At 46.7% G+C, this 26,808-nt stretch overlaps 3 protein-coding genes across 19 annotated transcripts in view; 2 read left to right on the top strand and 1 right to left on the bottom strand.

The window, feature by feature from the left end:
* The first annotated feature begins 108 nt into the window (after positions 1 to 108).
* ZSCAN25 (zinc finger and SCAN domain containing 25) lies at positions 109 to 17,298 on the top strand. Of its 16 annotated transcripts, none has more exons than XR_009694503.1 (9): positions 242 to 438; positions 1,656 to 1,773; positions 2,654 to 3,070; positions 4,318 to 4,519; positions 5,114 to 5,205; positions 6,752 to 6,878; positions 8,232 to 9,660; positions 10,826 to 10,892; positions 12,478 to 17,298. XR_009694503.1 is itself a non-coding variant. In XM_061153626.1 (7 exons), the coding sequence occupies exons 3-7, from the start codon at positions 2,684 to 2,686 to the stop codon at positions 9,062 to 9,064; spliced, it is 1,641 nt and encodes a 546-aa protein (XP_061009609.1). In that variant the 5' UTR covers positions 242 to 438; positions 1,656 to 1,773; positions 2,654 to 2,683; the 3' UTR covers positions 9,065 to 10,788. The 16 variants fall into 16 exon arrangements, 2 of the variants coding, with proteins under 2 accessions (XP_061009609.1, XP_061009610.1); XR_009694501.1 differs by adding an exon at positions 10,514 to 10,593 and having other exon boundaries at positions 10,826 to 17,298; XR_009694499.1 differs by adding an exon at positions 10,164 to 10,593 and having other exon boundaries at positions 10,826 to 17,298.
* A 1,973-nt stretch (positions 17,299 to 19,271) lies between these two features.
* The window catches only part of LOC133063810 (cytochrome P450 3A24), an 84,045-nt gene continuing 76,508 nt past the window's right edge, over positions 19,272 to 26,808 (top strand). Inside the window, exon 1 of one of the 2 annotated variants that reach the window (XM_061153639.1) lies at positions 19,272 to 19,341. Coding sequence is in view for 1 of the 2 variants with exons in the window: in XM_061153636.1 (XP_061009619.1) it covers positions 22,010 to 22,125 (116 nt within the window). In the remaining variant the exon portion in view is untranslated. Of the gene's footprint in view, positions 19,342 to 21,981; positions 22,126 to 26,808 lie in introns of those variants that run through there. The other variant, XM_061153636.1, reaches the window with a different exon arrangement.
* Positions 21,286 to 21,903, bottom strand: LOC133063249 (putative olfactory receptor 1F12P). The gene has a single exon (XM_061152368.1). The coding sequence runs from the start codon at positions 21,901 to 21,903 to the stop codon at positions 21,286 to 21,288; it is 618 nt and encodes a 205-aa protein (XP_061008351.1).

Genomic DNA, 26,808 nt, shown 5'->3' with positions numbered 1-26,808 from the left:
CAAAGGCACGCAGGCGCTAAGGGCCTGGCGACGGTGGGCCTGAACGGAGGCAGGTGGGTGGAGCCTCTCCGGCGCGCGCTCCCGAAAGGTCCCCGGGGAAGGGGGAATCAACGAGACGCACCGGCCTCCGAGAGTCCTAGAGAGGAAACGGAAGGGGCCCCTCCTTAACGCACCTGTCTGACCACGTCCGTCGCCCATTTCCGGCTTGCGGCGGGCTGGGGCAAGCTTACCTCAGGTGTGGGGCTGTGAGGGGAGGCGCGTTTGAGTGGCGGGGCCGAGGTGGCTGGGACCCGGGTTCCGTGCTGTGGGGCTGCTGCGGGCGTCGGCGGTTGCGGCGAGGCTGACGCTGAGGGCGGCGCGTCTCCCCGGAGCTGCCTCCCGCAGCACCGAGGCCTTGCCGGTCGGGATCCCGGGGGAGCCGCACGGCGCTTGGCTCAGGTAGGAGCGAGGTTGGTCGCGCCCGGCCTGGGTTGGCTTAACGGGGGAGGTCTCCAGAACCCGGATATCGTGAGCCGAAGCAGAACACTCTGAAAAGTGAAAAGTGGTCATTTTAGAAGGAGAAGCTCATTCAAAGAATAACAAAGTGACGCCTTCTATTTGTCAGGTGAAGTAAAAGATGAGTGAGTGAGGGCTTTTTTTCTTTTTTTCCTCCTTCTCGGCCGGTCAGTACGGCATCTTAGTTCCCAGACCAGGGATAGAACCCGTGCCCCCTGCAGTGGAAGCTCAGTCGCTAACCGCTGAACCGCCAGGGAATTCCCCAGAATGAGGCCATTTCTTTCTTTTTTTTTTTTTGACACTTGGTAACAACAATCTTTAAATATAATTTTATCTACACAGTACTTTACTGTTTAAACAGAATACTGAAAATATAGTCCAACATCCCAGTTTTAAGTGCAGTAATCAGAGCTACCATTGTATTTAGGAAATGAGAGTGAAAGTGAAAAGTCGCTCAGTCGTGTCTGACTCTGGGACCCCATGGACTGTAGCCCACCAGGCTCCTCCATCCATGGAATTTTCTAGGCAAGAATACTGGAGTGGGTTGCCAGGACATTTCTTTACTGAAGGGAATCTTGTAGTTGGAGACACACGGATAAGTATTCGCACTATAATGTGGTAAATGCAATCGTGGGGTGAACAAATTCAGTAGCTAGAAAGTCAGGAAACAGAAATCTCAGTTGATGCAGCAGAGAAAACAAATAGAGTGAAAATGTAAATACATTTGAGAAGGATAGATAGATACACACTCAGTAGAATATTAAGCAGACGCCTGGAAAATATTAATGCCTACTGCCATTCGCTTATTCTCTGCTACATTTAAAGCGATTTTTCCTTCTTCCCCCTACCCAAGTTTACAGGTCTCTTCTTTCTCATGAGTACTCGAAGTTGCATAAACCTTTCTCTCTCTCTCTCTTTTTTTTTTTTGACTTCCCATGTTTCTTATCTATACTCTTGTGTTTGGGGAGGCTGACCTCAGTCATCTGTTTAGCCTCTTATGTTTTCAGTTTTTTCAGTACTCAACTCACTAGGATGGTTGTCTGTATTAAATGAGAGTGTGTGCTCACATGGTTTCTAAATGGTAAAGCCTACATAAGTTGGAACTCTTTTGATCAATTATAGTAATGTATGTATGTATATCATTTTGTTGTTTTCTTTAGATTGAGCACACTGTCACATTCTAGCCACCAACAAGGCTATTCATTTTACCTGCAAAATGCCTTGACTGCTGCTTTGCCACCGCCCTGATCTAAGTCTCTGTTTTCTGCTTGGACTAGGGTAAGTGCAGCTTTCCTTCTTGACCCTTCATATCTATACTCTGCTGACACTTCGCAGGCAGAGTGACCTTTGAAGAACATATATCTCCCCACTAAAATAAGGAATAAGAGTGAAGTCCATAATTCTTACTGCATGGCCAGGCCCTGGGTAATCTGTTTTCCTCCTTCCCCTGTGTTCTGTCCCTCTGTTACTCTACTGAAGCCACATTGCACTTTGGTTTGTTTGCAGACTGCCCGTAATGTCTAGCCCCCAAAGCTTTTGCCTGGAAAGTTCTTTGAATGATTGGCTCACTCTCATTCATTTGTTGGGTCTCATCTTAAATGTCATTTCTTTAGAAAAGCCTTTTCCAAGTTGATTGTCCCCATTAACACCCTCCTTATTTCCTTTTTAGAACTAATTCTCATTTATAATTTAAATTTATTTGTTTACATTTTTTTCCCTTCTTCTGCACCAGTTTGTGAGTTTCAAAGGGCAGGCACTTTGTCTGTCTTGTTCTCGCTTGTGTTCCTAGCTTCTGTGGGCCAGTCATAGATATATATTGAATATATATTTTCTTTGATTTTGGAAGAGTGGGCCCTGGTGACTAGTTATAACACATCTTCATTTAATGATTATAGTATTATCCTCTTCATGAAATTCTAAGCTATTTGTGGGTATAAGCTAAGTCCTGTATGCTTTCTCTTTACCCTCCACACATGAGTGGTTAGCAAATACTGAGTTGAATTGACATGACTCAGGATATATGTCTAGTCTTTTGAAAATGTCTCGTTATCCTGTTTTCCAGTGGAATGTTTATTGATGTAGAGGCAGAACTGGGATGTCCAGAGCTTCTTGGTGTCTTATTTATGCTGTCCTGTTGTCTGTCTGGTCTTCCCTACAGACTTACAGTCTTCTGGGAAGGGGTGCGAAGATGCTTATAGAGCGTCCAGGGATGGCAGAAGAGCCTCAGCAGCAAATGGGTGGCCCTGTGGTAAAACTGGAGAAAGAGCTGCCGTGGGGCAGGACGAGGGAGGACCCCAGCCCAGAGACTTTTCGCCTGCGGTTTCGGCAGTTCCGCTACCAGGAGGCGGCCGGGCCCCAGGAAGCCCTCAGGGAGCTCCAGGAGCTCTGTCGCCAGTGGCTGCGGCCCGAGCTGCACACCAAGGAGCAGATCCTGGAGCTGCTAGTGCTGGAGCAGTTCCTGACCATCCTGCCACGGGAGTTCTACGCCTGGATTTGGGAGCATGGCCCTGAGAGCGGCAAGGCCCTGGTGGCCATGGTGGAGGACTTCACACAGAGAGCCCTGGAGGCCAAGGCGGTGGGTGAGAAGGGGGTTCTGGGTCTTGCTTTGTTGATGTGGAAGGGAAGCTGTAAAGAATCGAGGGGTTTGATGAAGCAGTGGGAGTGGGTGATGTGCATGCAGAGTCTCTTTTCTCTGCTCCTGGGCCACTAGAAGTACTTTTTGAGGGTAGAGGAGTTTTCAGCAAGGAAAGCCATTCCCAGGGAAGATGCAGGGCTGGTGTAAGGGCCGGTAGCTTCTTTTCTGGTCATCAGGGCAGGGGTTTGGCCATATTTCCTTTGTGAGCCTTGGGTCCAAGAAGGCAGTGGTGGACCTCCCAGTGGTTAAGACTGGCTTCTAATGCAGAGGGCACCGGATTCAATCCCTGGTTAGGGAACTAAGATCCCACATGCTGTGTGGCATGGCCAAAAATTGGAAAAAAAAAAAGAAGGCAGTTATGATGGATTTCAAAGGTCCAGGGGTCTCCTTCCTCTTTGGGCGGAGACGTATGTGGGCTTGCAGGGAATTCTACTTGGTGGACAGTTTTTCTCAGGAGCACTGTCTGTAGCAGTGCTGTTTCCACGTCTGAGACATTGGCTCAGATGACTCACATAATGAGTGACTTTGCACCTCAGAGGCTTGCCTGGGTCTCTGGTCATGTCTCTGTCCCTCTCTGGTACCGTTTCCTGCTGGCTGTCTAGGAAAGAGAGGGCAGGCCCGAACATTACTTACTGTGTTGCTTGCAGGTAACAACCTTCCTTCAGTTTATTCTCCCTTTTCCCACAGCAGTCACCCTGACTTCCTGTGTTGTCTAAGAGAGTTGTTTTGTCTTTAGTAGAAGCTTAAAAATGGACCAGGAAAGGCCTGTTTTTGTGGGTTTTGGTTTTCCTTGCTATCTGTAGAACAATTTTTTCCCTCACTAATTCACTGCACAGTCTAGACCTTGTATTTTTTGTTTTCAGCATCTTTAACTGAGGAAAGTTATTTTCTAATGCGTGTTTTGGGCTGAAGTTCTCAATGAAATGATACTGTCTCTCTGTGATGTTGTTCATGGTGGAATGTGATCAGTACTGAGGTGAGCTGAAGGAACTCTTGTCAAATGGCATGGATACAGACAAGTATCTGATCTCAGAACCTGATGAAGGCAGTTTAGCTTCCTTTTCACCTTTTCACTGCTGTGCTCGGGAAGAGCTGAGCCAGCTTGTCCGTTCCCCAGCAGCTGGAATGGCTTTCATGACAGACTTAATGCAGGCCTCATTCTAACAGGTGTTGGGGACTCTTCTTAGGTTCCGTGCCACGTGCAGGGACAGCGGGAGGAGACAGCACTTTGCAGAGACCCCTGGGAACCAAGTGTCCACCTGGGGCCCGTGGAGGTCAAGCCTGAGTGGGGGATGCCCCACGGGGAAGGCTTCCAAGGCCTTGACCGAGGCGCTGAGGAGCAGCTCAGCCAGGACCCTGGAGAGGGGACGCAGGCCTTCCAGGAGCAGGGTAAGATGCAAGCAATAAGAAGATAGGGTGCAGAAAACTGCTTTGTACCTTGCGTTCCCCTTTCCTTATCCCTCAGCTGACAAACCAAGGCACCTGCAGGTGCAGTTCTGCGTTTCCCTGACTTCCTCCTTGACTTCAGTAGGAAACAGATGCAGTGAAGCTGTTTTCTATAGCTCGATCTCTCAATATCTGCCAGGGCTATCTGGGATCACGCTATCCTGTCATTTCTTCTCCTTCCCCTCACATCCTTAATATGGAGAGCACCAGGGCGTATGTAGCTGACATGTAGGGATTTTTTTTTTTAAGTGGGTGGATAAACCAAATCCCTGAAAGTAACAGGTGACTTTACTCTGTTGCTGAATCTCAAAGGGGTTATTGTGAGCCTGTGACTTGGGAGCATGAACGGTCCTGAAGGGCCGTGTGTATTGGGTTGGGCCCTTCTTCCCATCTGAGAACAGAGTGGGGTACACCCATGCCCGGCCTGTCTGGAGTCTCCTTATAGTTCCCGGGGTTCTGTGTGTCATGCAGCAGAGCCTGTGGCTGAGCTGCTGCAGGACAGTGCTAATTCTTCTCCTGTTTTCCTTTCCTGCTCAGCTCTGCCAGTCCTTCAGGCTGGTGCTGGCCTCCCTGCAGTGAGCACCAGAGACCAGGAGGTGGCAGCTAGCTTCCTGACGGCTGGATCCCAGGTAAGCTGTGCCTGCCCATCAGGGATCACGAGGTTGCTTTGAATGAGGTGCACCTTCCTCAAGAGTTTTCCGCACAGCAGAGCACTGTGCACAGAGTTGAGTGATTCTTCCTTTCTCGTCCTGATGGACGTTTTCTCCACTTGACTATCATCAGTTATTAATTTGGATAGAGCCTTATGCCTTAGGGTCTAGGCATGAAGCTCAGTCCATTATTTGTATTACTGTTTAATTTCTTTTTTTTTTTCTCAGTCAACTCAGTATTACTCTTGTAACTGTGGTGTTATTCAGTCACTCAGTCATGTCCAACTCTTTTGCAGCCCCATGAACTGTAGCTTACCAGGCTCCTCTGTTGGAATTTTCCAGACAAGAATACTGAATACTGGAGTGGGTTGCCACGCCTTCCTCCAGGGGATCTTCCCAACCCAGGGATCGAACCCATGTCTCCTGCATTGGCAGGCAGATTCTTTACCTCTCGGGACAAGGGAAGCCCAGTTGTGAGGAGGAAGCCATTACTGGTGGAAACCCCACAGGCATGATCTAGGCTATGGTGGGCGGCCAGGAGATCAGTAGCCCTTTGTGGATAGCCTTTATGGATCTGTCTGTGGCTGCTCTTTTCCTGTGGACCCCTTCCTCCCTCCCAAGTCAGCAGGAGTGTTGCTGACTCAGAGGTGGGGGTGCCCAGCAGTGCCAAGTGGCATGGTCTCTGGCCCCTCCAAAGACTGCACCAGTTTTGGCCTTGTTAGCACTTCTCAGCCTGCCACAGATGGGGATCCTTAGAGCACAGGTGGGCAGTCCTGTCATGGTGTGAGTGTCTCCCATGGCATGCCCAGTGTTCTCAGGGAGGTGGGGAGTGTCTAGTCTGACAGCTTTTTGAAAGGGACATCAAGTCTTAAAAGTGAAGAATTCCTAGTAGAAGGAAAGTTATCATTTGGCAGAAAAGAAGTGACTCAAGTTTGATCTCATTAAAGCAGTATTTCGGCAAGGTTTGGTGCCTGTGCTGTTTCCTGCTTCTGTTTTCCAAGGACATTTAGAGGAGAGGAAGAAAGACATCAGCATTTTTTTTTTTTCAATTAAGTTAAACTCTCTTCTCCTGCCACAAGTATTCTTCTTTACCATGTCATGACAGCAGCATATTCATTTTTACATGGCGTTGTTCTTAAGACAGGGCCTGCCCAAGTGTTTGCTTATCTCTGAGGGAAAATTGATTCTACATGAGGGAATAAATAGCAGCCCCCATCTCCCTCCAATATGAGGATGTAGTGGAGGTGATTGAGTAGTGGAAACTGGAGTAGTGGTTATTGGGTACCAGCAAAGCGGCTGCAGCAAAGACTCAATACAGTGCCTCAGACAAGTCCATCACTTCTCTGTCATTAAACTGTCGCGAGGGAGGCACTTCCAGTCCCATTTTGGAGCCATCTGGAACCCTGGTTCCTCCGTCTTCTCGCTCTGTTCTCCCCTGGAGTGTGGCCCCCTGTGTGTCTGCTCTTTAGCTGCTCCTGCCTTGGGATTATTTCTTTATCCTTAGCCATCTCCTGTGCTTTTTCAGGGGTTGGGCCCATTTAAAGACATGGCCCTGGCTTTCCCTGAGGAGGAGTGGAGGCATGTAACCCCAGCCCAGATAGACTGCTTTGGGGAGTATGTGGAACCCCAGGACTGCGGGGTCTCACCTCAAGGTAAGACATCAGAAATGCTCGATGTCTCCTCCGTATTTTGTCAAATCAGGAAGCATTAAGTGTCCTTTTCCCTTTTCTCTTTTAATGGCCTTACCTGAAAGGACTTTCCTGTTTAAGTGTGACTTGTCATTTCCCTCTTTCTTGGCTTCTTTGCTCCCTAGTATCTGTCTCCTCTCTTCTCTTCCCCTTCCTCTTGACCTTATGTAACCAATTATTCTGTTAATTTAGAGTAAAAGAGGGAACAAAGGAAGGACCTGTGGAAGGGCATTCCATTCCTAATAAATGTGCTGATGTCGAGGTGGCCTGGTACAGACAGCTGCCTTCACTGGCCCATCCAGCAGTCATGAAACATCTTCCTTGAGTCAGTCCCGGTGCCAGGCTCCTGGACACCCAGAGTAATAAACCAGGGTGAGGTGGAGGGCACAGTGTGAGCAGGGACAGTGAGCTGAGGGAGGATGTGGAAAAATGCTGGAACAGGTCTGTGATCCTGGGGAAGCTGAACATCTCGACGACTGTAGAGTAGCATGTGCAGCAAGGTCATGTGTAAGTAAGTGTGGAATAAACAGTGCTAATTGAATGCATGTGCTGATGAGACCCACAGCAGGGGAGAAATCAAGGTATGTTCCTTAGAGGATGGCATTGAGTCAGATTTTGAAAAGCACAGGGTGACTTAGCAGGAAATTAAGAGGGAGGGCCTTGTAATTTAGCACATGGTTCCGTAAGAAGGCAGGGAGATGGTCTGACCTTGGGCTGCTGTCACAAAATACCACCAAGTGGGTGGCTTTAACAACAGACACTTAATATCTCCTAGTTCCGGAGGCTGGGAAGTCCCGGATCCAATTGCTGGCACATTTGTTGTCTGGCAAGGGCCTCTCTTCCTGGTTCACGGGCAGTCGCCTTCTTGCCAGCTCCTCATGTGGCAGAGGGAGGGAGAGAGAGATCTCATGTCTCTTCCTCCTTTTTTTATAAGGCCATTAATCCATCACGAGGGCTCCCACTCACATGACCCCTGTGTGTAGAGAGCCAGCCCTGGCTTCTGCTCTTCTGGGACATGGTCCCATCCTGGGGGCTCCACCCCCAGACCCTCACCTAATCAGGGTCCAAAGGCCCTACCGCCTAACAGCGGCCCCAGGGGTCTGAGAATTTCTGCCTGTGAATTTTGGAGGGAACCCAAACATTCAGTCCATAACAGGTGGAAAGAAGTAAAGGAATGTCTGGTTTTAGAGTCAGAGCAAGTGAAATGCACAGAGGTCATTGGTAGTTGTTAATGGGACACGTTAGAAGCCAAGTTCTGACTAGAAGTTTCCCTTCAGATCCTCTTCAGCGTTGGTCTGTATCTCCTTTGTCCTGTAGGCCTGGGGAGCAAGGACAAGGAGGCAAAGACCCAGCTGGCAGACCCCAAGGGGCAGCTCGCTTGTGGGCCGGCAGAGCGGTGTGGGGAGCCCGCTCTCCAGGGCCCGGAGCTGGGAAGACCATGCGAACAGGAGGCCAGGAGCCCGCTGGGAAACGCGCCTGGGCCGCTCCCGCCCCAGCACAGCATCACCCCGCTGCCTGATGACCTCCAGACCCACAGCTCCTTCTGGAAGCCTTTCCAGTGCCCTGAGTGTGGGAAGGGCTTCAGTCGGAGCTCCAACCTGGTCCGACACCAGCGGACGCACGAGGAGGAGAAGTCGTACAGCTGCGGGGAGTGCGGCAAGGGCTTTGCGCTGCGCGAGTACCTGCTGAAGCACCAGCGGACGCACCTGGGCCGGCGGCCGCACGTGTGCGGTGAGTGCTGGAAGACCTTCAGCCAACGCCACCACCTCGCGGTCCACCAGCGCAGCCACACAGGCGAGAAGCCATTCCAGTGCGCGGACTGCTGGAGGAGCTTCAGCCGCCGGCAGCACCTGCAGGTGCACCGCCGGACACACACCGGTGAGAAGCCGTACACCTGCGAGTGTGGCAAGCGCTTCAGCAGGAACGCCAACCTGGCGGTGCACCGGCGGACCCACACCGGCGAGAAGCCCTATGGCTGCCAGGTGTGCGGGAAGCGCTTCAGCAAGGGGGAGCGGCTGGTCCGGCACCAGAGGATCCACACCGGGGAGAAGCCGTACTGCTGTCCGGCCTGTGGCCGCAGCTTTAACCAGCGCTCCATCCTCAACCGGCACCAGAAGACGCAGCACCGCCAGGAGCCCCCGGGGCAATGAGGGCGCCTGGCCCGGATGCCCCTCTTTGGCTCACGGAGAAGTCGGGACCTTCCGGGACCTCGTGGGAGGAAGTACCCACTGTACTCCCTGAAGGGCTGCGGGTGTCAGGAGTGTTGGGTGTGGAGAGCCGCTTTGACCCTTTTTCTTTCCCCTCGTTTCAGACGCTGGGTGAGGGAGAGGCCTGCTTTAGTTGAGATGCCACATCTCTCACCCAACTGGTGCTAGCACTTCTTAACCTTCTTTCCAGGAAGTGATGGCCCAAGTTTCAGTTCAGGTTGAGGTTTTTCTCCGTCCATGGATGTTCACGTCCACCTCCTGAGCAAATCTGATCTTCATGGTGAAATCTTCTCACCTGTCAGCAGCTTGAACCTCATTTTCCAGAAGGCTGTGTCCCTGCAAGATCATTAGCTCAGACTCTGATTCCCTCTCTCCCCCCAGTTCTCTTTCACTTAACAAATATTTATTGAACACCTACCGTGTGTCTGGCACTGGGAGTCCAGTGACCAGACAGCTGAGACCTCAGTGCCCCAGAGTGTGGGATCAGGCTCTGGAAGCAGACTTGTTAATAAAGCAGAGCACCCTGAGTTACATTCCTGGTGAGTACTGAATGAGAGGAAGTTCTCCGCTCCATCTGCCCAGTTCCTGATCTCTCTCTCCCCAGCTGGGTCGCTTAGGCATCCACCTTTATTTTACTGTCTCTGTGGCCCCTTCCTCTCTGTGACCTACTGTCATTAGTAGTTTCTCCCATTCCATTGTTCCTTGAACAAAAACAGCTGTCCACACATCTGTTAGGAAATTAATATTTTGCTTTTGGTCACTGTCTAAACAGTATTTTTTAAAAAAAATCCAGTTCGGAATGAAGTTCTAATTAAATGAGTCCGAAAGATGAACTGGTATTAATACTCTACGTTTGATGGCACTTTACAGCATATAAAATGCACTTCCCTGTTTTCTCAGTTGACTCATTCCACAAATATTTATTGAGGCCTGACAGTGTGCCAGGGACTCTTCTGGGTGCTTGAGGTAGGTTAGTAAATAAAATGGGGGGAGTCCCTGTCCTTGGGGAGCTTACATGTTAGTGAATGTATTTGATCTTCAGAATCACCTGAGGTGGAACCTGTGGATACTCCCAGATACCCTCTGGACCTGGGCATCTGGGCCTGTGCCTCCGTCCTGTCAGCTCTGGCCCTGCAGTGCATTCACCACCACCTACCTCTTGTTTCTGAATCATCTCTGTCCTCGGTGCATCTTGGTCCTTGTCATCTGAGAGGTGCTTGGGATCCTCAGGCCACCTGGAGATGATGAGACGGTAGCTGGCTGTTTTTATATGAATGCTAATTTAGAAAAAACAAAGATGTTTTTAGGAATTAAATACATTTTTTTAAAAATAAGAAGATGCATTACCTGTAACTGTGTTTAAGCTCTCATATTATTTTGCCATCGTTAAAGGGTTTCCTTTTACTTGGACTTTCTGGAAACTGCCTAACTAGCCTGGACCATGCTGCAGTGCCTTCGGACGCCACTGCCGAGTGAGTTAGTCTTCCGATGGGACTGTAAGTTAGTTGTCTTTGGACTGTGTCCTGTGTTTGCAAGATGTGATTTGTCTCATGGTGCCTCTTAATACTATCTTCTTTCACTGGGGTTCCCCCCACCCCATTTTCCATTGTAAATGGGATATTGATAAATGGTAATGACTTTAATACAGAGAGTTGCATTACTCACTCTGATTTGAAACACTTTATTTTATCACTCATTTGGCAGGTAACCGTGGTGTTTACATTTGATTCAGCAGAAGACCTCCTGGCCCTTCAGTTGTCCCCGTGAGGCTGTGAGTACTGTGAGACGTCCACTTTCTGAGATGCTGGACTGCTATTTCCCAGCACCGTTGAGTCCAGATGCAGAGTCAGCTCTCTTCTGCCCCACGCCTCAGACAAGCCAGGCAAGGCGCATAGCCACCTGGAGTCCAAACCCAATGATAGGCTTCCCTCAGCCTCTGGCTTCTAGTCTATAGGACATAGGGGCTGACCTGACCCGAGTTTGGTCTTTTCTAAGAGGTGTGTAGGGGGCCTGGGGCCAGCATGGGGTTGCAGTTGCTCATCAGTGGCCTTCTGTTTACCTGAATTAAATGGTAGATTCTCTGAGCATAAACTGGGTTTTCAGCCAGTTGGGCTCTCAGAAGGGAGCTTCTGTAAGAGTCAGAACTTGCTGTCTTCCCGCATGGGCTCCCTTGTTTGCTTTGAGACCAAAGCTTACTGACAGTTCCTCCAAAGAGTCCCCAAAGGAAAATTTTCCCATAGAGTTGTATTAACCTTATTTTTGATAGCTGTTCAAATGCCAAATACTGTTTTCTGTATTTTTCTTAGGAATTTTTTTAGAATAGAGAAGTTCAAACATATAAATGAATCCTCATGTATTCATCATTTAGCTTTAACCATTTGTTTCTGCATAGCCAATCTTGTTACATTTCTGCCCCATCCTCCTCTTCATCTTCCTCCCCAGCTGAGGTATTTTGAAGCAAATCTCAAATGTTGTTTATAGATATTTCACTGTATACTGCTAAATGTTAAGGCTTCTTTAAGAAGAAAAATAACCACATTGCTATTATCATACCTAAAAAATTAAATAGTTCCTTAATTTCCAATTAATGCACTTAAAAAAGAAACCACATGATTGTTAAAAAGCTCTTTTAAGATCAAAGTAAGATCCATAAATTGTAATTTGTTGCTTGTCTTCTAAGTCTGATATGTCTTTTCCCCCTTGATATATGTTTTTCTTTTTTATTTGGCTATGCTGCATGGCTTGTGCGATCTTAATTCCTCAACCAGAGATTGAACCCATGCCCCCTACAGTGGAAGCACAGAGCCCTCACCACTGGACCACCAGGGAAGTCCCTTCCCCTTAAAATTTATTCGTTAAAACAACTGGATTATTTGTCCTGTGGACTTTCTCACATTCTGAATTTTATTGCTTGCACACTCATGGCATAGTTAAATATAGTTCTCTGCCATCTGATTAACTGAAAACTTCAGGTGTAGAGGGCTAGTCGGGTTCATGTTTCACATTCTGGCAAGAACATACTACAGATGGTGGCTTGTCAGGTTGTTTGTCGTTATATAATGTTAAGAACCTAAATGTGAAGTCGAGTGGGCCTTAGGAAGCATCACTATGAACAAAACTAGTGGAGGTGATAGAATTCCAGTTGATCTATTTCAAATCCTAAAAGGTGATGCTGTGAAAGTGCTGCACTCAATATGCCAACAAATTTAGAAAAAGCAGCAGTGGCCACAGGACTGGAAAAGGTCAGTTTTCATTCCAATCCCAAAGAAAGGCAATGCCAAAGAATGCTCAAACTACCGCACAGTTGCACTCATCTCACATGCTGGTAAAGTAATACTGAAAATTCTCCAAGCCAGGCTTCAGCAATACGTGAACCGTGAACCTCCAGATGTTCAAGCTGGTTTTAGAAAAGGCAGAGGAACCAGAGATCAAATTGCCAACATCCGCTGGATCATCAAAAAAGCTAGAGAGTTTCAGAAAAACATCTATTTATGCTTTATTGACTATGCCAAAGCCTTTGACTGTGTGGATCACCACAAACTGTGGAAAATTCTGAAAGAGATGGGAATACCAGACCACTTGACCCGCCTCTTGAGAAACCTGTGTGCAGGTCAGGAAGCAACAGTTAGAACTGGACATGGAACAACAGACTGGTTCCAAATAGGAAAAGGAGTATGTCAAGGCTGTATATTGTCACCCTGCTTATTTAACTTATATGCAGAGTACATCATGAGAAACACTGGGCTGGAGGAAGCACAAACTGGAATCAAGATTGCCGGGAGAAATATCAATAACCTCAGATAGGCAGATGATACCACTATATGGCAGAAAGTGAAGAACTAAAGAGCCTCTTGATGAAAGAGGAGAGTGAAAAAGTTGGCTTAAAGCTCAACATTCAGAAAACTAAGATCAAGGCATCTGGTTCCATCACTTCATGGCAAATAGATGGAGAAACAGTGGCTGAATTTATTTTTTTTGTCTCCAAAATCATTGCAGATGGTGACTGCAGCCATGAAATTAAAAGATGCTTACTTCTTGGAAGAAAAGTTATGACCAACCTAGACAGCCTATTAAAAAACAAAGACATTACCAACAAAGATCCGTCTAGTCAAGGCTATGGTTTTTCCAGTAGTCATGTATGGATGTGATAGTTGTACTATAAAGAAAGCTGATCACTGAAGAATTGATGTTTTTGAACTGTGGTGTTGGAGAAGATTCTTGAGAGTTCCTTGGAGAGCAAAGAGATCCAACCAGTCAATCCTAAAGGAAATCAGTCCTGAATATTCATTGGAAGGACTGATGTTGAAGCTGAAACTCCAATACTTTGGCCACCTGATGTGAAGAGCTGACTCATTTGCAAAGACCCTGATGCTGGGAAATATTGAAGGTAGGAAGAGAAGGGGACAACGGGATGAGGTGGTTGGATGGCATCACCAACTCAATGGATATGAGTTGGGGTAAACTCTAGGAGTTGGTGATGGACAGGGAGGCCTGGCATGGTGTATTCCATGGGGTCACAAAGAGTTGGATATGACGGAGTGACTGAACTGAACTGAAGAGCCTAATTGCATTTATTTTGCTAATTGTATAAAAGAATCTTCATTTTTTTTAGCTGGGATGCCTCACAGCTATATCTGTGAACTCATACAGTTCACAGAAGGGAAATACTGGATTCTTCTTTCCCTTATTTACCTGTCTTCACAATAATAATCTAGTGGCTTTTCTTCTAAACTGATCACCATGAAAGTGGTCAGTTATTATTTTTTTAATAAAAAATGCATTCTTGAATTTAAACCAGTCCACCACAGTTGTTGATGCTCAAATAATTTCAGTTCTGACAAGTGGGAGCCTCTTCACATTGGCTCCTGATTCTATATAACACTGATCACCTTTGATGGTTTCTTTGCTGTCACATGACAGGGTGGTACAAGCTCATCTTGTTCATTTCAAGCCCCCCTTGAGAGTAAAGGGAAGTGCTTTTAATTATGTCAGGACAGTGGGGTAAACTGGGACTCCAGGGCAAACAGGGACACTTGGTCACTTTATATTTAGCCCTCATTGTGTGTGACAGGGTGTCTGTAGTTCCCTCACGCTGGGCTAAGGCTGTGCGCTTTCAGGGCCTAGCTGTGTGTGCCATGCTGGCTGTGGTGGTGAGAAAGGCCGCTGTTCCAAAGGGGTATGACCTTTGTAAGAGAAACCCCTTTTTATTCCCTGGGCGTTAACAGACCGAATAGCTTTCTGCCTAAGGTCTGTCCTGGAGAGCTAATGCATTAAAAAAAAATGCTTCTCAAAATGTATGCCAGGGTGAATGTTGTCTGCAGGCTGATTAAGTGTGCTAGAGAAAAGTAGGAATACCTTTGTTTCTTAAAAAATAAGCTGGTTTCTCATCCCATCACCTTCACCCTGCAACATAAGTTGTCTGGATCCACTTCTGAGACGGGGAAAGGAGCTGTCAAAACATGTCTCCTTGCTCTTGTAAACTTTGCCTGAGTTTCTCAACCTTGGCACTGTTCTCACTGTGTGCCAGGCACTTCTTTCTCTTGGAGGCTGCCCTGGCTTTCTTGTGGGTCTTAGGCTGTTTAGCAGGATCTTTGTTCTCAGTCTATTAGATGACAGTTGTGACAACTAAAGATGTTTCCAGGCCTTCCCAAATGTCCCCTGGAGGCAAAATTGATCTTGGCTGAGAACCTCTGCCCTTAGGGTTCAGGGTAAGTGCTGGAGCAATTTCGATGGCTTAGCTATTGGAAGAAAAGACTGGGCTTCTAAGGCCTGGACCTTAAAGACCCCTGGCCTAATTTCTAGAAAACAAAGGAGCTACTAGAGATCATGTGGGTTAAGTGCAGTGTTGCCAGGCAGAGCCAAGAGCTGCTGAAGCTGAGTCTCAGGGTGGGTGCTGGGATCTGTCACAGGCAGCTTGGCTGGTGGCTTTGGGTTCCTTTCAGGCAGGTACCTGCTGTGAAGCCTCCACACAGCAGTGAGCTGGGCCTGAACTCACCGTCCCCAGTGAATACAGGTGCATGTTGGGGGCCATGCAAGCACGATGCAGCCAGTGCCAACATTTTTGCCTCCATAATAAGGTCTTTAGGGCCCACAGTAGACAAAAATATTTGAATGGATGAAAGCCCTGGATTTCTACCTTTTTCATGGCTAGAAGTCTCTCGAGTGTGCCTTAGGAGGGAAGAGCACTGAAGCACAGAGCCTCTCAGTGGCTCCCAGCCTGGCAGTCATCTGTAACTGCTGCATGCCATCGCCAGGGACATCCTGTTCAGTTAGCAGTTCTATAGATCAGAGTAGCTCACTTGGGCTTCTTACAATTTCATATCCATTTCTTGCCTTTTCTTTTTCTTTATTGGCTCAGTGAAGGGCATATTTCTAGAGACTGGTCTTGTGCAACCCATTCCCAGGGTTGATACCTTTCAATAAAAAACTGCAGTAAGCATTTGTTCTGAAGTAGGGAGGGTAGGCTGTCATCTTCCTTGTGTTTGTCTCCGGGAACTTAAACTGCTGGGAGTGTGAGGGTGGAAGGGCTGGGTGATGCTGGTGTTGCACCCTGAGAAGCAGAGGGACTGAGGAGATGAAAGAGCACAGAGGGGCCAGTAAAAGGGCTGTCTTCACTGCCGCATGCACTAGTCACAGCTCATGGTCTCCGTGGCCAGAGGTCAGGAAACACGGCAGATGCAAGAGTTGGCTTCATATTTCCCCTTCCTACTTAAAAACTGTGTTTATTGAGAAGGTGGTGTATGAGCTTTTAGACAAAGCCTGGGAAAAGGGATGGTAGAAGTCTGTATTTGCCTTCTGGAGTCCCACCCCTGGGAGCTATTTGAGTCTTACACCATTTCCATGTCTGTGAAAAATTTGAGAAAACCCCATCTCTATCATCTGGATGTTTCATGGACTTCTGTAGAAGGGCTCAGCAGATTCTCTGAACAGGAAGAAGCAGAATGGACGATGAACAGTTTATTGTTGAGAACCAGTCTTCCGTCTAGGTATTCCTAGCCTTCAGTTTTAGGAATTCCTGCCACCTGAACTAAGGTGCTGTGAGAAGAATGGAAAAACCAAGAGTTAAAACAGTGTGGTGGTAGCACAGATATACCAATGGAGTGGAATACAGATTCAGAAACAGACCCATCTCTCTATGGAAACCTAGCATATAATAAAGATGGTGTTGCATGGAAAAATTAACAAATTTGAATTCACAAAAAAGATGAAAGTGACTCTGGAACATATGAAAAGAAGTTCACCTTCACTCATGAAATAAATACCAAGTAAAGCTACACTGAGATATTATTTCTTGTCCTATAGATTCAAAAGCTGACTACATGTGATTGATGAGTTTGTGGGAAAAAAGGAATTCTTACACACCGCTGACAGAATGCAAAATGATACAACTTTATGTGAGGGGAATTTAGCACTGCTATATCTAACAAAGTTACATGAGAATTTATTCTGAAGACACAAGAAGATACATATGCACAAGATAATTCATTGCAGTGTTCTTTGTAGCTCCCTGGTCAATCCCACGTGGTACTGGTCACATCTCTATGTTGAAGTGCTTTATATTTCAGGAAATTCCTGGAGCAGTGGGGCAGGTAACTCGATCATGTGGTATTTGACTCTAGAAGTTCACTTTCTCATAGAATAATGGCATCTGATTAAAAAAATTCAATGTAGGGGATCTAGAGGTGACCAGGTCCACTGTCTGAACATCCCTTGCCTTCCATGGTACCACAGGGGATACTGCTCCTCTGCGTGGCACTCAGCTCTCAATTAGATCAGCTCACTCAGCTTGCTATTTTCAGCTTGGGTAGTGGAAGGGTGGACACGTTCCTGCCACACTCAGTGCTCAAGGTGAAAGCTATCCTTAGGATATTCAGGATAGAGATTTTTATCCTTCATGCTCTTAAACTAGTTAAACAAGGAGGCAGTTAGAGGTAATTCTAATGCCTTGGCAGCCTATATGAGCAAACCCAAACCTAAGCCTGTGAACGCCTCAAGGTTAAAAAAATCAAAAAGGATGGCCAATCACAAACAGCCAACTTGACTTCCTGCATAAAGCAGCCTTAAACTACAGCCTCTCAGTTTACTCACTTCTCTTCCTTGTCTTCACTGTAGACGTCTTGCTCCTGCCTCCTGTGTCTGGAATGATTTTGGCTCAAATAAACTGACATTTTACTATGCCTCCTTTTTTTTATCATTTAACAATGCTTTTCAGCAGAGACTCTCCAAGTGTCCTCTGAAAACCCCTGACATCACAGACGCCTGGGGACATTGTTTGAAATGTACTTGGGGATGGAACAATTTTCCACTGGTACCTTCCTTTTACGCAACTCCTCAGGTGGTAATATGCATGTCTGTTTTGAGAGATCTTGCTCCATCATCATGTGGGACACTGGCTGCACCAGAGCACTTGTTGAAATATTTGAATAAATCCCGAAGTTTCACCAGCCCAAAGCAGATGTAAGATGGTCCTACAAATGAATAGTAAGTCATGATCTTCTTAGTGAAGTGCTGTTATGATTCTCAGCTGGTAGCCATAACGCAGGAACCTCTTAAACAACAAGGATAGTTACCCACTGTGAGCTGAGGGAGTGTTGTATGACTTGGAAAATGTGACATAGGAGATATTTTTTATTCTAATTCTCAGAGATGCTTCCACTTTCCCTCATAACACTATTTTAAAAATGTAGATAATAGAAGATTTTTTGGGGGGAGGAGGGAATCAGAAATTCATTTATTGCTATGTCTCAGTACAATGCCCAGCTTAAGAAAAGTGCTGGGCATTGTACCACAAAACAAAGATTTGTTCAATGCATCCATTTCTCTTGGTGCAGTCACCTAGTATCTGCTTCTCTGCCTGCTGCTACTTCCCTCATTTTCTCAGTTGCTCTCACTCTCCTTCACTTTCACATCCCACGATGGGGGAGGCAGGTGAAGCACTTTGCTTAGGGCATCTAGGGAGCGCAGCTCTACAAAAAATGCTTGAGTTCTGTTATAACAGAAGGAGGTTGTACTCATCTGTAACCACGTGCCAGGTTGGATGTGGAGAGTCCAGCAAAGCCAGTGTGATAGTTCTCGGAGAGTTGAGTGTAGCAGATGATTCCAGAACTCTGACGAAACCCCATCTATACATTATTCTGAGGGCCCAGTCACCACCAGAAATATGAGATAACAAATAAATGATTAAGCCACTGAGTTGACGGTTATGAAACAATAGTAACTGAAGCACAGCCTGCCCACAGGAGCACTCCTGGTCTATGTCTGGTGCCTGATCTGGGTTTATTTTACTTTATAACACTCACAACTCTGACATGTTGAATGTTTCTTTTTTTTTCCCTTAATTTCTTTTTTTTTTTGCTTCCTTAATCCCTGGAGCTGCTGCAAGAAAGAGGAAACTTTGTTTTGTTTGCTAATATCTCTCTGGGATAAGGTATCTGGGACATGATTTCCCTTGAACTCAAATTACCTTTGTTGAACAGATGCAGTACCTGGGGCCCCTGGTGTGGGGAAGGCACCCACTGTGAGCAGAGGGAGTGTTGTATGACTTGGAAAATGTGACATAGGGGATATTTTTTATTCTAATTCTCGGAGATGCTTCTACTTTCCCTCATAACACTATTTTAAAAATGTAGATAACAACTATTTTTTTTCCCCTTAATCATTTTGTTTTAAAAATATAAATGAACCTTCTGGTATTGTCACAGGATTGGGTTTATGCTACCAAATCTGTAAGGGTGGCTGAGCTTCTGAACATCTTGTAGTTGACCTGTGTGCAGGTTCTTCCATCCCATTTACCCCTCAGCAAGCAGCCTCCTGGCCAGGACATGAGCCAGGCTGACAAGGTGTTTGTTGGAGGAGAGGCCTCAGAGCAGGAAGCATCCTCACAGCCCACTGATGAGCAAGGTCAGTTTAAGGTCTTTCAAATGTATTCACTGCCTGCCCCCCTTTAAAATCTTTTTCTTTCTTTTTTTTTAACCTTGAGACCAAACTGTTGTATTATTCACCATTATAGCAAATGCATACGAAGACCTCTTCATGCTGACGTCAGCTTTTCGTGACAGCACGAGGTGATAGAGAGATTTTGTTACTGTTATTGTGGTTCTATGATCAGAGACCCAGGAAAGCTGAAATCCAATCATTCCAACTCCTGAGACTCAGGATCCCACGGAAACAATATGTTCAAGGAACAATAGCAAACTGAGCCAAAGTTCAACTGTTGGTGTGTGAGTTATACCCAGTAACCTCTGTCATGGGCTCACTGGTTAAAGGTGAGCTGGGAAGTAGCCTAGGCCTACATTGCTTTCCCACTAAGCTCCAGATGAATTAAGGACCTGTGTACTCAGTCATGGTGTTGGGGGCAGGGGGAGGGAGGGAGGGAGGAAGAGGTGACTGGACCCCAGTGAGGACTCGGGCCAGACACACGGATAGAAGAGGACTAATCAAGGGGCCAGGCTGGGAGGAAGGGAGCTTCATCCCTGAATGATGACCCTTAAGGGCACACTGCCCCTCATAAAATATGGGCCAGTGAACTCCTTGGGCTCTGGCCAACCAGGTTGCTAACTCTTTTTCCTTGTCTGGGGTTGGGGAAATTTAAAGGTATTGGTTAAGGCAAAATCATGGGGAGAAAGACCATAAGTATTTTTTCTGCATGTCTGCTGTTAATTTAAAAACATTGAGATTTAAGAAAGGAAAAACTTGACTCCAGCAATTCTGTTTGTAGTAGAGTTGAGGGGAGCCCGGCACAAAGTTGAAGTATGTAAAACAGCATGACAGAGGCTGTAGTAGAATTCAAATTCTGTGGAGTTTCAGAGGAGAAAAAATTTCCTTTTGACTGAGGAGACTTGAGGTGGCTTCATGAAGGGCATGGTATTTTATCTGAGCCTTGAGGGACAACTGGAATTTTGATGGATAGAAATGGGCAGATGGGGCAGCTGGAGAAGAATGAGGAGGGACAAAAAGAGCATGGTGTGTTGGCTGGAATGATGAGTGTCAGATGAGCTGGAGTTAAATAGCTGGTAATTGGAGGGGCCAGAACCGGATGCCAGTTGTGATGACTTTCTGTGCAATGCTCTCCCCAGCTCTGCCACACCCATCACAGCCTAGGATATTATCCTGCTGGACAGAAAACCACATACAACTTCTTCAGCCATGAACCCATTACATGAGGCCTTTTCCCTTTGTCTCTTTCTCCAACTCAGCTTGTAGAGAAGCATCTTCAGAAGGATTATCTTGGCCCCTCCCTTTTACATGCTTCACACCCAGAGAACCAACTCTAAGTCCAGCCTCCTCTCTTTCCCAAGAGACGAGGAAGCACGTAAGTGGGGCAGTATAGGGCCTTCATAGGTGTTCAGCTGAGACAGTCACTCTAGGCATTCCCAATACAAGTAGGTAGAGCTGTGGAACTCCAGCCAGCAGGACCCGGGCTGAGAGTGGACAGCTTCAAGAGGACTCTGAAGCCTGTCTCCAAAGCCAGGTTCAGCCCAGAGTGTGGTGGTGGTGGTTGGGAAGTGGGGGTACAGCAGAGGAGTTTGGAAGTTGGGTTGCTTGAGGGTTAAAGATCTGAGCCTCTGTAGGGGTGCGTGGGGGCTCTCAAAGGGCATCTCCTTGGCACAGGCTGTCAGCACAGGTTGTGTGTGTGTGTGAGTCGCTCAGTCGTGTCTGACTCTTTGTGACCCCATGGACTATAGCCCTCCAGGCTCTTCTGTCCATGAGATTCTCCAGGCAAGAAAACTGGAGTGGGTTGCCATTCCCTTCACCAGGGGATCTTCCCAGCCCAGGGATTGAACCTGGGTCTTCCACATCACTGACGGGTTCCTTAACGCCTGAGCCACCAGGGAAGCCCACCAGCACAGGTCACAGATGGCTATGAACTCACTGTTCTCATGTGAACTCTCTCCAGGAGGTCTGCAGATAGAGCTACTTTATACCTGTTTATGTGGTTTTGTCTTTATGGGAGAGTTTATTCCCCTCTTGGTAGTCTAGGCTGACTGCCTAGGGGTCAAGATATTTTGGACCTGCAGATTACTTATGGAGCAATGAAAGGCTTTGCTGGCCACAGTGACAACACAGGACAGTGAGGTCTGCTCCTCCCACCCTCTGTGTGTTGAGCCTGTCCCTGGGGTTCATCCCCCTTCCCAGCACAGAGGCCCCGAAGGGGAGCTCTGCTATCATAGGCCATGGAGTGCAGCCTTTACACTGACCAGTTTCCACAGAGCTCCCTTCATGTCCTTGTTCCTCAGGCAGTAGATAAAGGGATTCAGCGTGGGGGTGACCACCATGTACATTACTGAAGCCAGTGAATCCTTGTCAGCCGAGTGGGAGGGTGAGGGACTCAGGTAGACCCCTGTGATGGTCCCATAGAAGAGGATGACCACAGCAAGGTGGGAGCCACAGGTAGAGAATGCCTTCTGTTTTCCCCGGGCAGATGGGACCCTGAGCACAGCAGACACAATGTGGATGTAGGAGACGAGGATGCTGAGGAAGGGGATGAGGACGATCGGGCCCCCCGCTAGCAGAATCATGAGTTGATTGGGCAGGGTGTTGGAGCAGGAGAGCTGGAGCAGGGGAACAAGGTCACAGAAGAAGTAAGGGATGACGTTGCTGGCACAGAAGTCCAGCCGGGCCATGAGGAGGGTGTGCAGCAGGGAGTGGAGGTTGGCAATGAGCCAGGCGCTCCCGAGCATCAGGGCACAGGCTGGCAGACTCATCGTCGTGGAGTAGTGCAGGGGCTGGCATATCGCCACGTAGCGGTCATAAGCCATGGCCGTCAGGAGGAAGTTGTCCATGTTAGCAAGCAAAATGCAGAAGTAGATCTGGGCTAGGCAGCCACCGTAGGAAATGGACCGGGTTTGTGTCTGGATGTTTGCAAGCATCTTGGGGACTGTGGCGGAGATGAAGCAGACATCCACCAGGGAGAGGCTGCTGAGAAAGAAGTACATGGGCGTGTGGAGGCGGGAGTCCGAGCCAATAGCCAGGACGATGAGCAGGTTCCCGGCCACCCCAACCAGGTACATGAGAAGGAAGAGCCCGAAGATCAGCTCCTGCCTCTCAGGCTGGCTGGAGAGACCAAGGAGGATGAACTGGGAGGCGCTCGTGTGGTTTCCCGTCTCCATGGTTGGCTGGTCCTGCTGGGAGATCCAGACCAGGCACGGGCTTTAGAGGATAGTGGTGTCTCCTTCCTTCCTCCATACACCCCCTCAGCTCACATCTCTGTGTTCATCTGGTAGAAACCCGAAAGAAGGCTCTCTGCCTATCAAAGGAGAAGCTTCAACCAGGAAGTCCTGTGGCCCCAGCAGACTGAAAAGTCAGGGTTTTAACTATTTTGCCACCCAAATGCTACTGACCCTGAGCCCCACAAAGCCACATGTGCCATATCTCCAAGGAGAAGGCTTGTGTGGTAGCAACAACAACGGGGATACTTTAGGTGTGTTAGCCCCCAGATTTCCATCATACTCTCGTTCTTTGTTGTGATGATGTCTCAGTATTAAGTACAGAGCTATAGGAATGTAATTTCCTCTTAATCCCAATAGGATTGCCACCTGAAGGCCCTTTCTGTACAGAATTCTAGAACCACAATGGCACATACATGGAACTGCAGGATAATATTTGTAAACATCTTCCTTCTCCACAAACCTTCTTCCCCACCAGTAGTTTATCACCCCTTGCTCCCCCACCCACGGGGAGCCCAGGACTCAGGTGCCCTGGCTGCCACTCATCACTGGTTCTGGGCCACCTTGGTCCTGGTGATGATGCTGGGGATGGAGTTGGCCAGGGCACACCTGGACGGAAGAGCCTGCTGACTGGGACAGCTCAGCCCGCCCTTCCATCAGGGCTGACCCAGGAAGGGCCTTACCTCTGGAGGGTGAGAGCCGCCCCTGCTGAAAACAAAGAGGAACTGCGAGTGTGATGTTGCCCAAAGTAACAGAATGGGCAGCAGGGCAGCAACTCAGAGTTGGAATTCATTGCAAGCATAGCTGAAGTTTCATTAGTTACAAATGAATTTTCAGTGCTTCACAAGACATAGTTGGGATTTGCGTCCTATAGAAGGTAAGGCATAAAGAGGGAGGGTGAGAAAGAAGCATTTGGAGTTAACTGCGCTGCTTGGGGATGAATAGCTGACAGGGGAAATCAGTCTGGAAAAGCTATGGGAATGGGTATGGCCCACCTGGGACCTGGGCAGGGAGTGAAAAGGGGCTCATGGTCTTGGGAGGCTTTTTCTGTGCCACCATTTTGTTGGAGCAAAGTAGCTTCTCTGCTCCACTGGGCAGTATCCAGTGAGGATGGAGATTTCAGCTCGTGCAGGACCCAGCCCACAGACTCTTGGCCTGTGTTGAGAGTTATGCTTTAGTATAGAAAAGAAATGGCTCCTTTGGAAGTAATATTTTACTGATGCTTTTTTTTTTTTTAATTAAGGATTCAAGTATTTGACAACCCACAGGCAAAAATCTTTGGTAAAGGACAGCCATAAGATAGAAGCCTAAGAGGCTAAGAGAAAAGAAATCTGTTCAGTGAAAAGTAAAAATGAAAGGAAGCATGTATTTAATATGGTTTAGATCCTCATTTGACCAGTGCTGATTAAAACAGCTCTTTACTGGGTGATGTGAGCGATGAGAAAACAGTGGACATTGAGAAAAAAGGACTTTGTTCTTGCTCCCAAGAAGCTTCTAGTCAAACGGAAAGGTGACAGCCCTTAGACTAGGGAGCTGACATTTATCAGCACTTACTGTGTGTCATATACAGGGCTAAGCATGGGTATGTGGGTGCATGTATTTAATCCTCACAATGTGTATAAAGTAGGCATTATTATTCTTATTTTACAGATGAGTAAACCGAGGCTGAGAGGGTTTGAATAATTTCCCCCAAAGACATCAGGATTTGATTCCAGGTCAGTCTGATTTCAAAGCAGTGCTTTGATTTTCTCAAAAAGACTGAAGAAGTGCTACCGGGTAAACTTAAACTTGGGGCATTCTTGTCAGTGGATCAGGGAATCCTGGGGTGACCAGCCCGGGGACAGGAGAAGGGAGTGTGGGGCAGGAGGGATAGAACAGGGACATGGTAAAGAAAGTTGTCTGTACTGGGAAGAGACGGCTTGTTCGTGTAGAGTGTGAATGGGAGCTGTGGCGCAGTGACCAAAGCTCTGTCCTTTCTTGACTAACATTCTTTTCAAACCAAGAAGTCTCCATCCTGTCTTTCCTTCCCATCCTCCCACTTCCCCAGAGATATGGGAGAAGAACATTTTCCTGTTACTATTTCCCACTGGTTAGGAACATAGTCTTTCCAAGTACTCCTATTTTAAGAATTGTTTTTGCTGTTTAGTTGCTAAGTGTGTCCGACTCTTCTGCAACCCTGTGGATTGTAGCCCACTAGACTCCTCAGTCCATGAGATTTTTCCAGGCAAGAGTACTGGAGTGGGTTGCCATTTCCTTCTCCAGGGGATCTTCCCAACCCGGGGACCGAACCCGCATCCCCTGCATTGGCAGGGGGGTTCTTTACCACTGAGCCACCAGGGAAGTCATTTTAAGAATACCAAAACTCAAAAAGTCTAACTCAAAACAGAAAAGATTCCCCCCATCCCCTCACTGCTTCTGAACCATTTCTGCAGACATCCCCCAGTTTGAAAAATCCACCCTTGTCCTCACATTCCCCGCCAGCTGTCAACTCATTTCTCTATCCTTCCTTTTCCACAAAAGTTCTCAGAATGTTCTCCAGTTCCCCCTTCCCATTCTCTCATAAAGCCCCCTTTCCAGGCCTCTCCACCAATCCCTGAGGTGTCCCTTGTCAAGGCTGCCGTTGCTCCATCTGCGGTTAGCGCTCAGGCTCCATCTCCTGAGACCCAACAAGCTGGAGCTGGCACTGTTGGTCACTTCCTCCTTTGGGAAGCACATTTTTCACTTGGCTTTGAAGCAGTTTCATCTGGGCATCTCCTCCCTCACTGGCTACTCACTTGCTCCTCCTCTGACCTCCAGCTGTGTGGATGTCCCTTCAGCAGCTCCAGCCCCACCTCTCCTCTGTTTACACTCGTTTGTAGGTGGCTTCATTCGACCTGGAGTGTCATCAGCCCCAAAGCTTTACATACCAGCCAGACTTCTCTCCAGTTTGGGATTTTCCCCTTGAACTTTGAACTTACTTAGGCTCAACTTCCTGCATTCTGTATACATTTAGGTCTGACAGGTGTCTTAGACTTGACTTGTCTAAAACCATGTTGCTGATCTTTTCCTCAAAACTGCTGCTTCCTCAGTCCCATCTTATTCTTCTAACTGCTCAAGCCAAAACTTTAATACCATCCTTAACACCTCTTATTAAATAATCAATCACTGTCCTCATCCAATATATTGTCATTTCTACCTTTGAACTGTAACCAGGTGGGACCACTTTTTCTCTGTGACCACTGCTGCCTTTGTGGCCCAAGCAAACTTTTTTTTCAATTCAGGTTATTCAGTAGTTTCTTAACCAGGCTCACTGTTTCTGTCCTCATCCGATCCTCAGCTGTCTGTTTCTACATGGCATCCAGGGTGAATGGTAAGAAATATAAGTTAGATGTTACTCCTCTGCTCAAAGTCCTCCAGTGGCTCCTCATCTCATTTAAAACTCAAAGTCCTTGCCATGTCCTTTTCAACTGTGGGCTAATACATCTTGTCAAATAAAACAATAGATGACTACTTACATATGTTTGAAATATCCCCAAAGATGCAAAATGAATTAGAGAACATGAATATGAAGCCAATAGAGATAGAAACATAAAGTTATTAAATAGTTTCTAAGGGGGCATCTGATTCCAATGTCTTCAAATCTTCTAAGAACCAATAATTAATTCAGTAATAAAAAATTTAAAAATAGAGAAAATCATAGCATGTTAATCTGGAATATTTGCTAAAAGAGGGTGTTGTGAGGATTAAATGAGAGAATACCTATAATTTGTAGAGAATAGTGCATTGTACATAGTAAGCAATTAACCTGGCTATTACTATTATTGTTGTTATTCAGTTCACTTTTAGAGGCAAGTATTTTAAATTCAGGCTAAACAATGACAATGAAAGAAATATTTTAGACCAATTTTGTTCATAGATATAAATACCCCAAATAAAATATCTGCGAATTAAGAAAATGACACATTGAGTTAACTGTTAAACTCAAGGAAATCCATTAACCTAATTCATCATTAACCAAATATCAAAATAATGTAATTAGACTTGGATAAAGTATCTAGATAAACTTATCATTGCTTTATAGATTAAAGCTCTGAAAACATTAGGAGTGTTTGTCTTAATATGTAAACTATGTATTCAATATCTTGTTTATGGAAGACTTAAACCTTTTCCCTCAAAAGAACAAGATATGAATGCTCTCTGTTATCATTCCTTATGTAACATTTCACTAGAAATGCTGGTATTGGTTATCCTAGAAGAAAAAAAGGAGAAAAAACATAACTTTTTTGCATAATATCTCATAACTAAAGTCTTAAATCAAGTCATTGCTAAAAATAAGCCACCAAAAAAGCAATGAAAAAGGTGATTTCATTCCCACCAATAATAAAATTGATATTTTGGGTTTTTAATTCAACTTGAAAAATAAAATATTTGCTCAAAGAAAGTTGTAATGGCTAAAGTAAAGATATATATATGATACAAATAGATTTTAATGGAAAGGTTTAGGTATATTTAGGTGATCATGCTTTCCGAGTAAGTATATGG

Source organism: Dama dama, chromosome 10 (genome assembly GCF_033118175.1).
Source record: "Dama dama isolate Ldn47 chromosome 10, ASM3311817v1, whole genome shotgun sequence".
NCBI lineage: Eukaryota > Metazoa > Chordata > Mammalia > Artiodactyla > Cervidae > Dama > Dama dama.
This window is presented reverse-complemented; position numbering and strand designations above follow the sequence as displayed.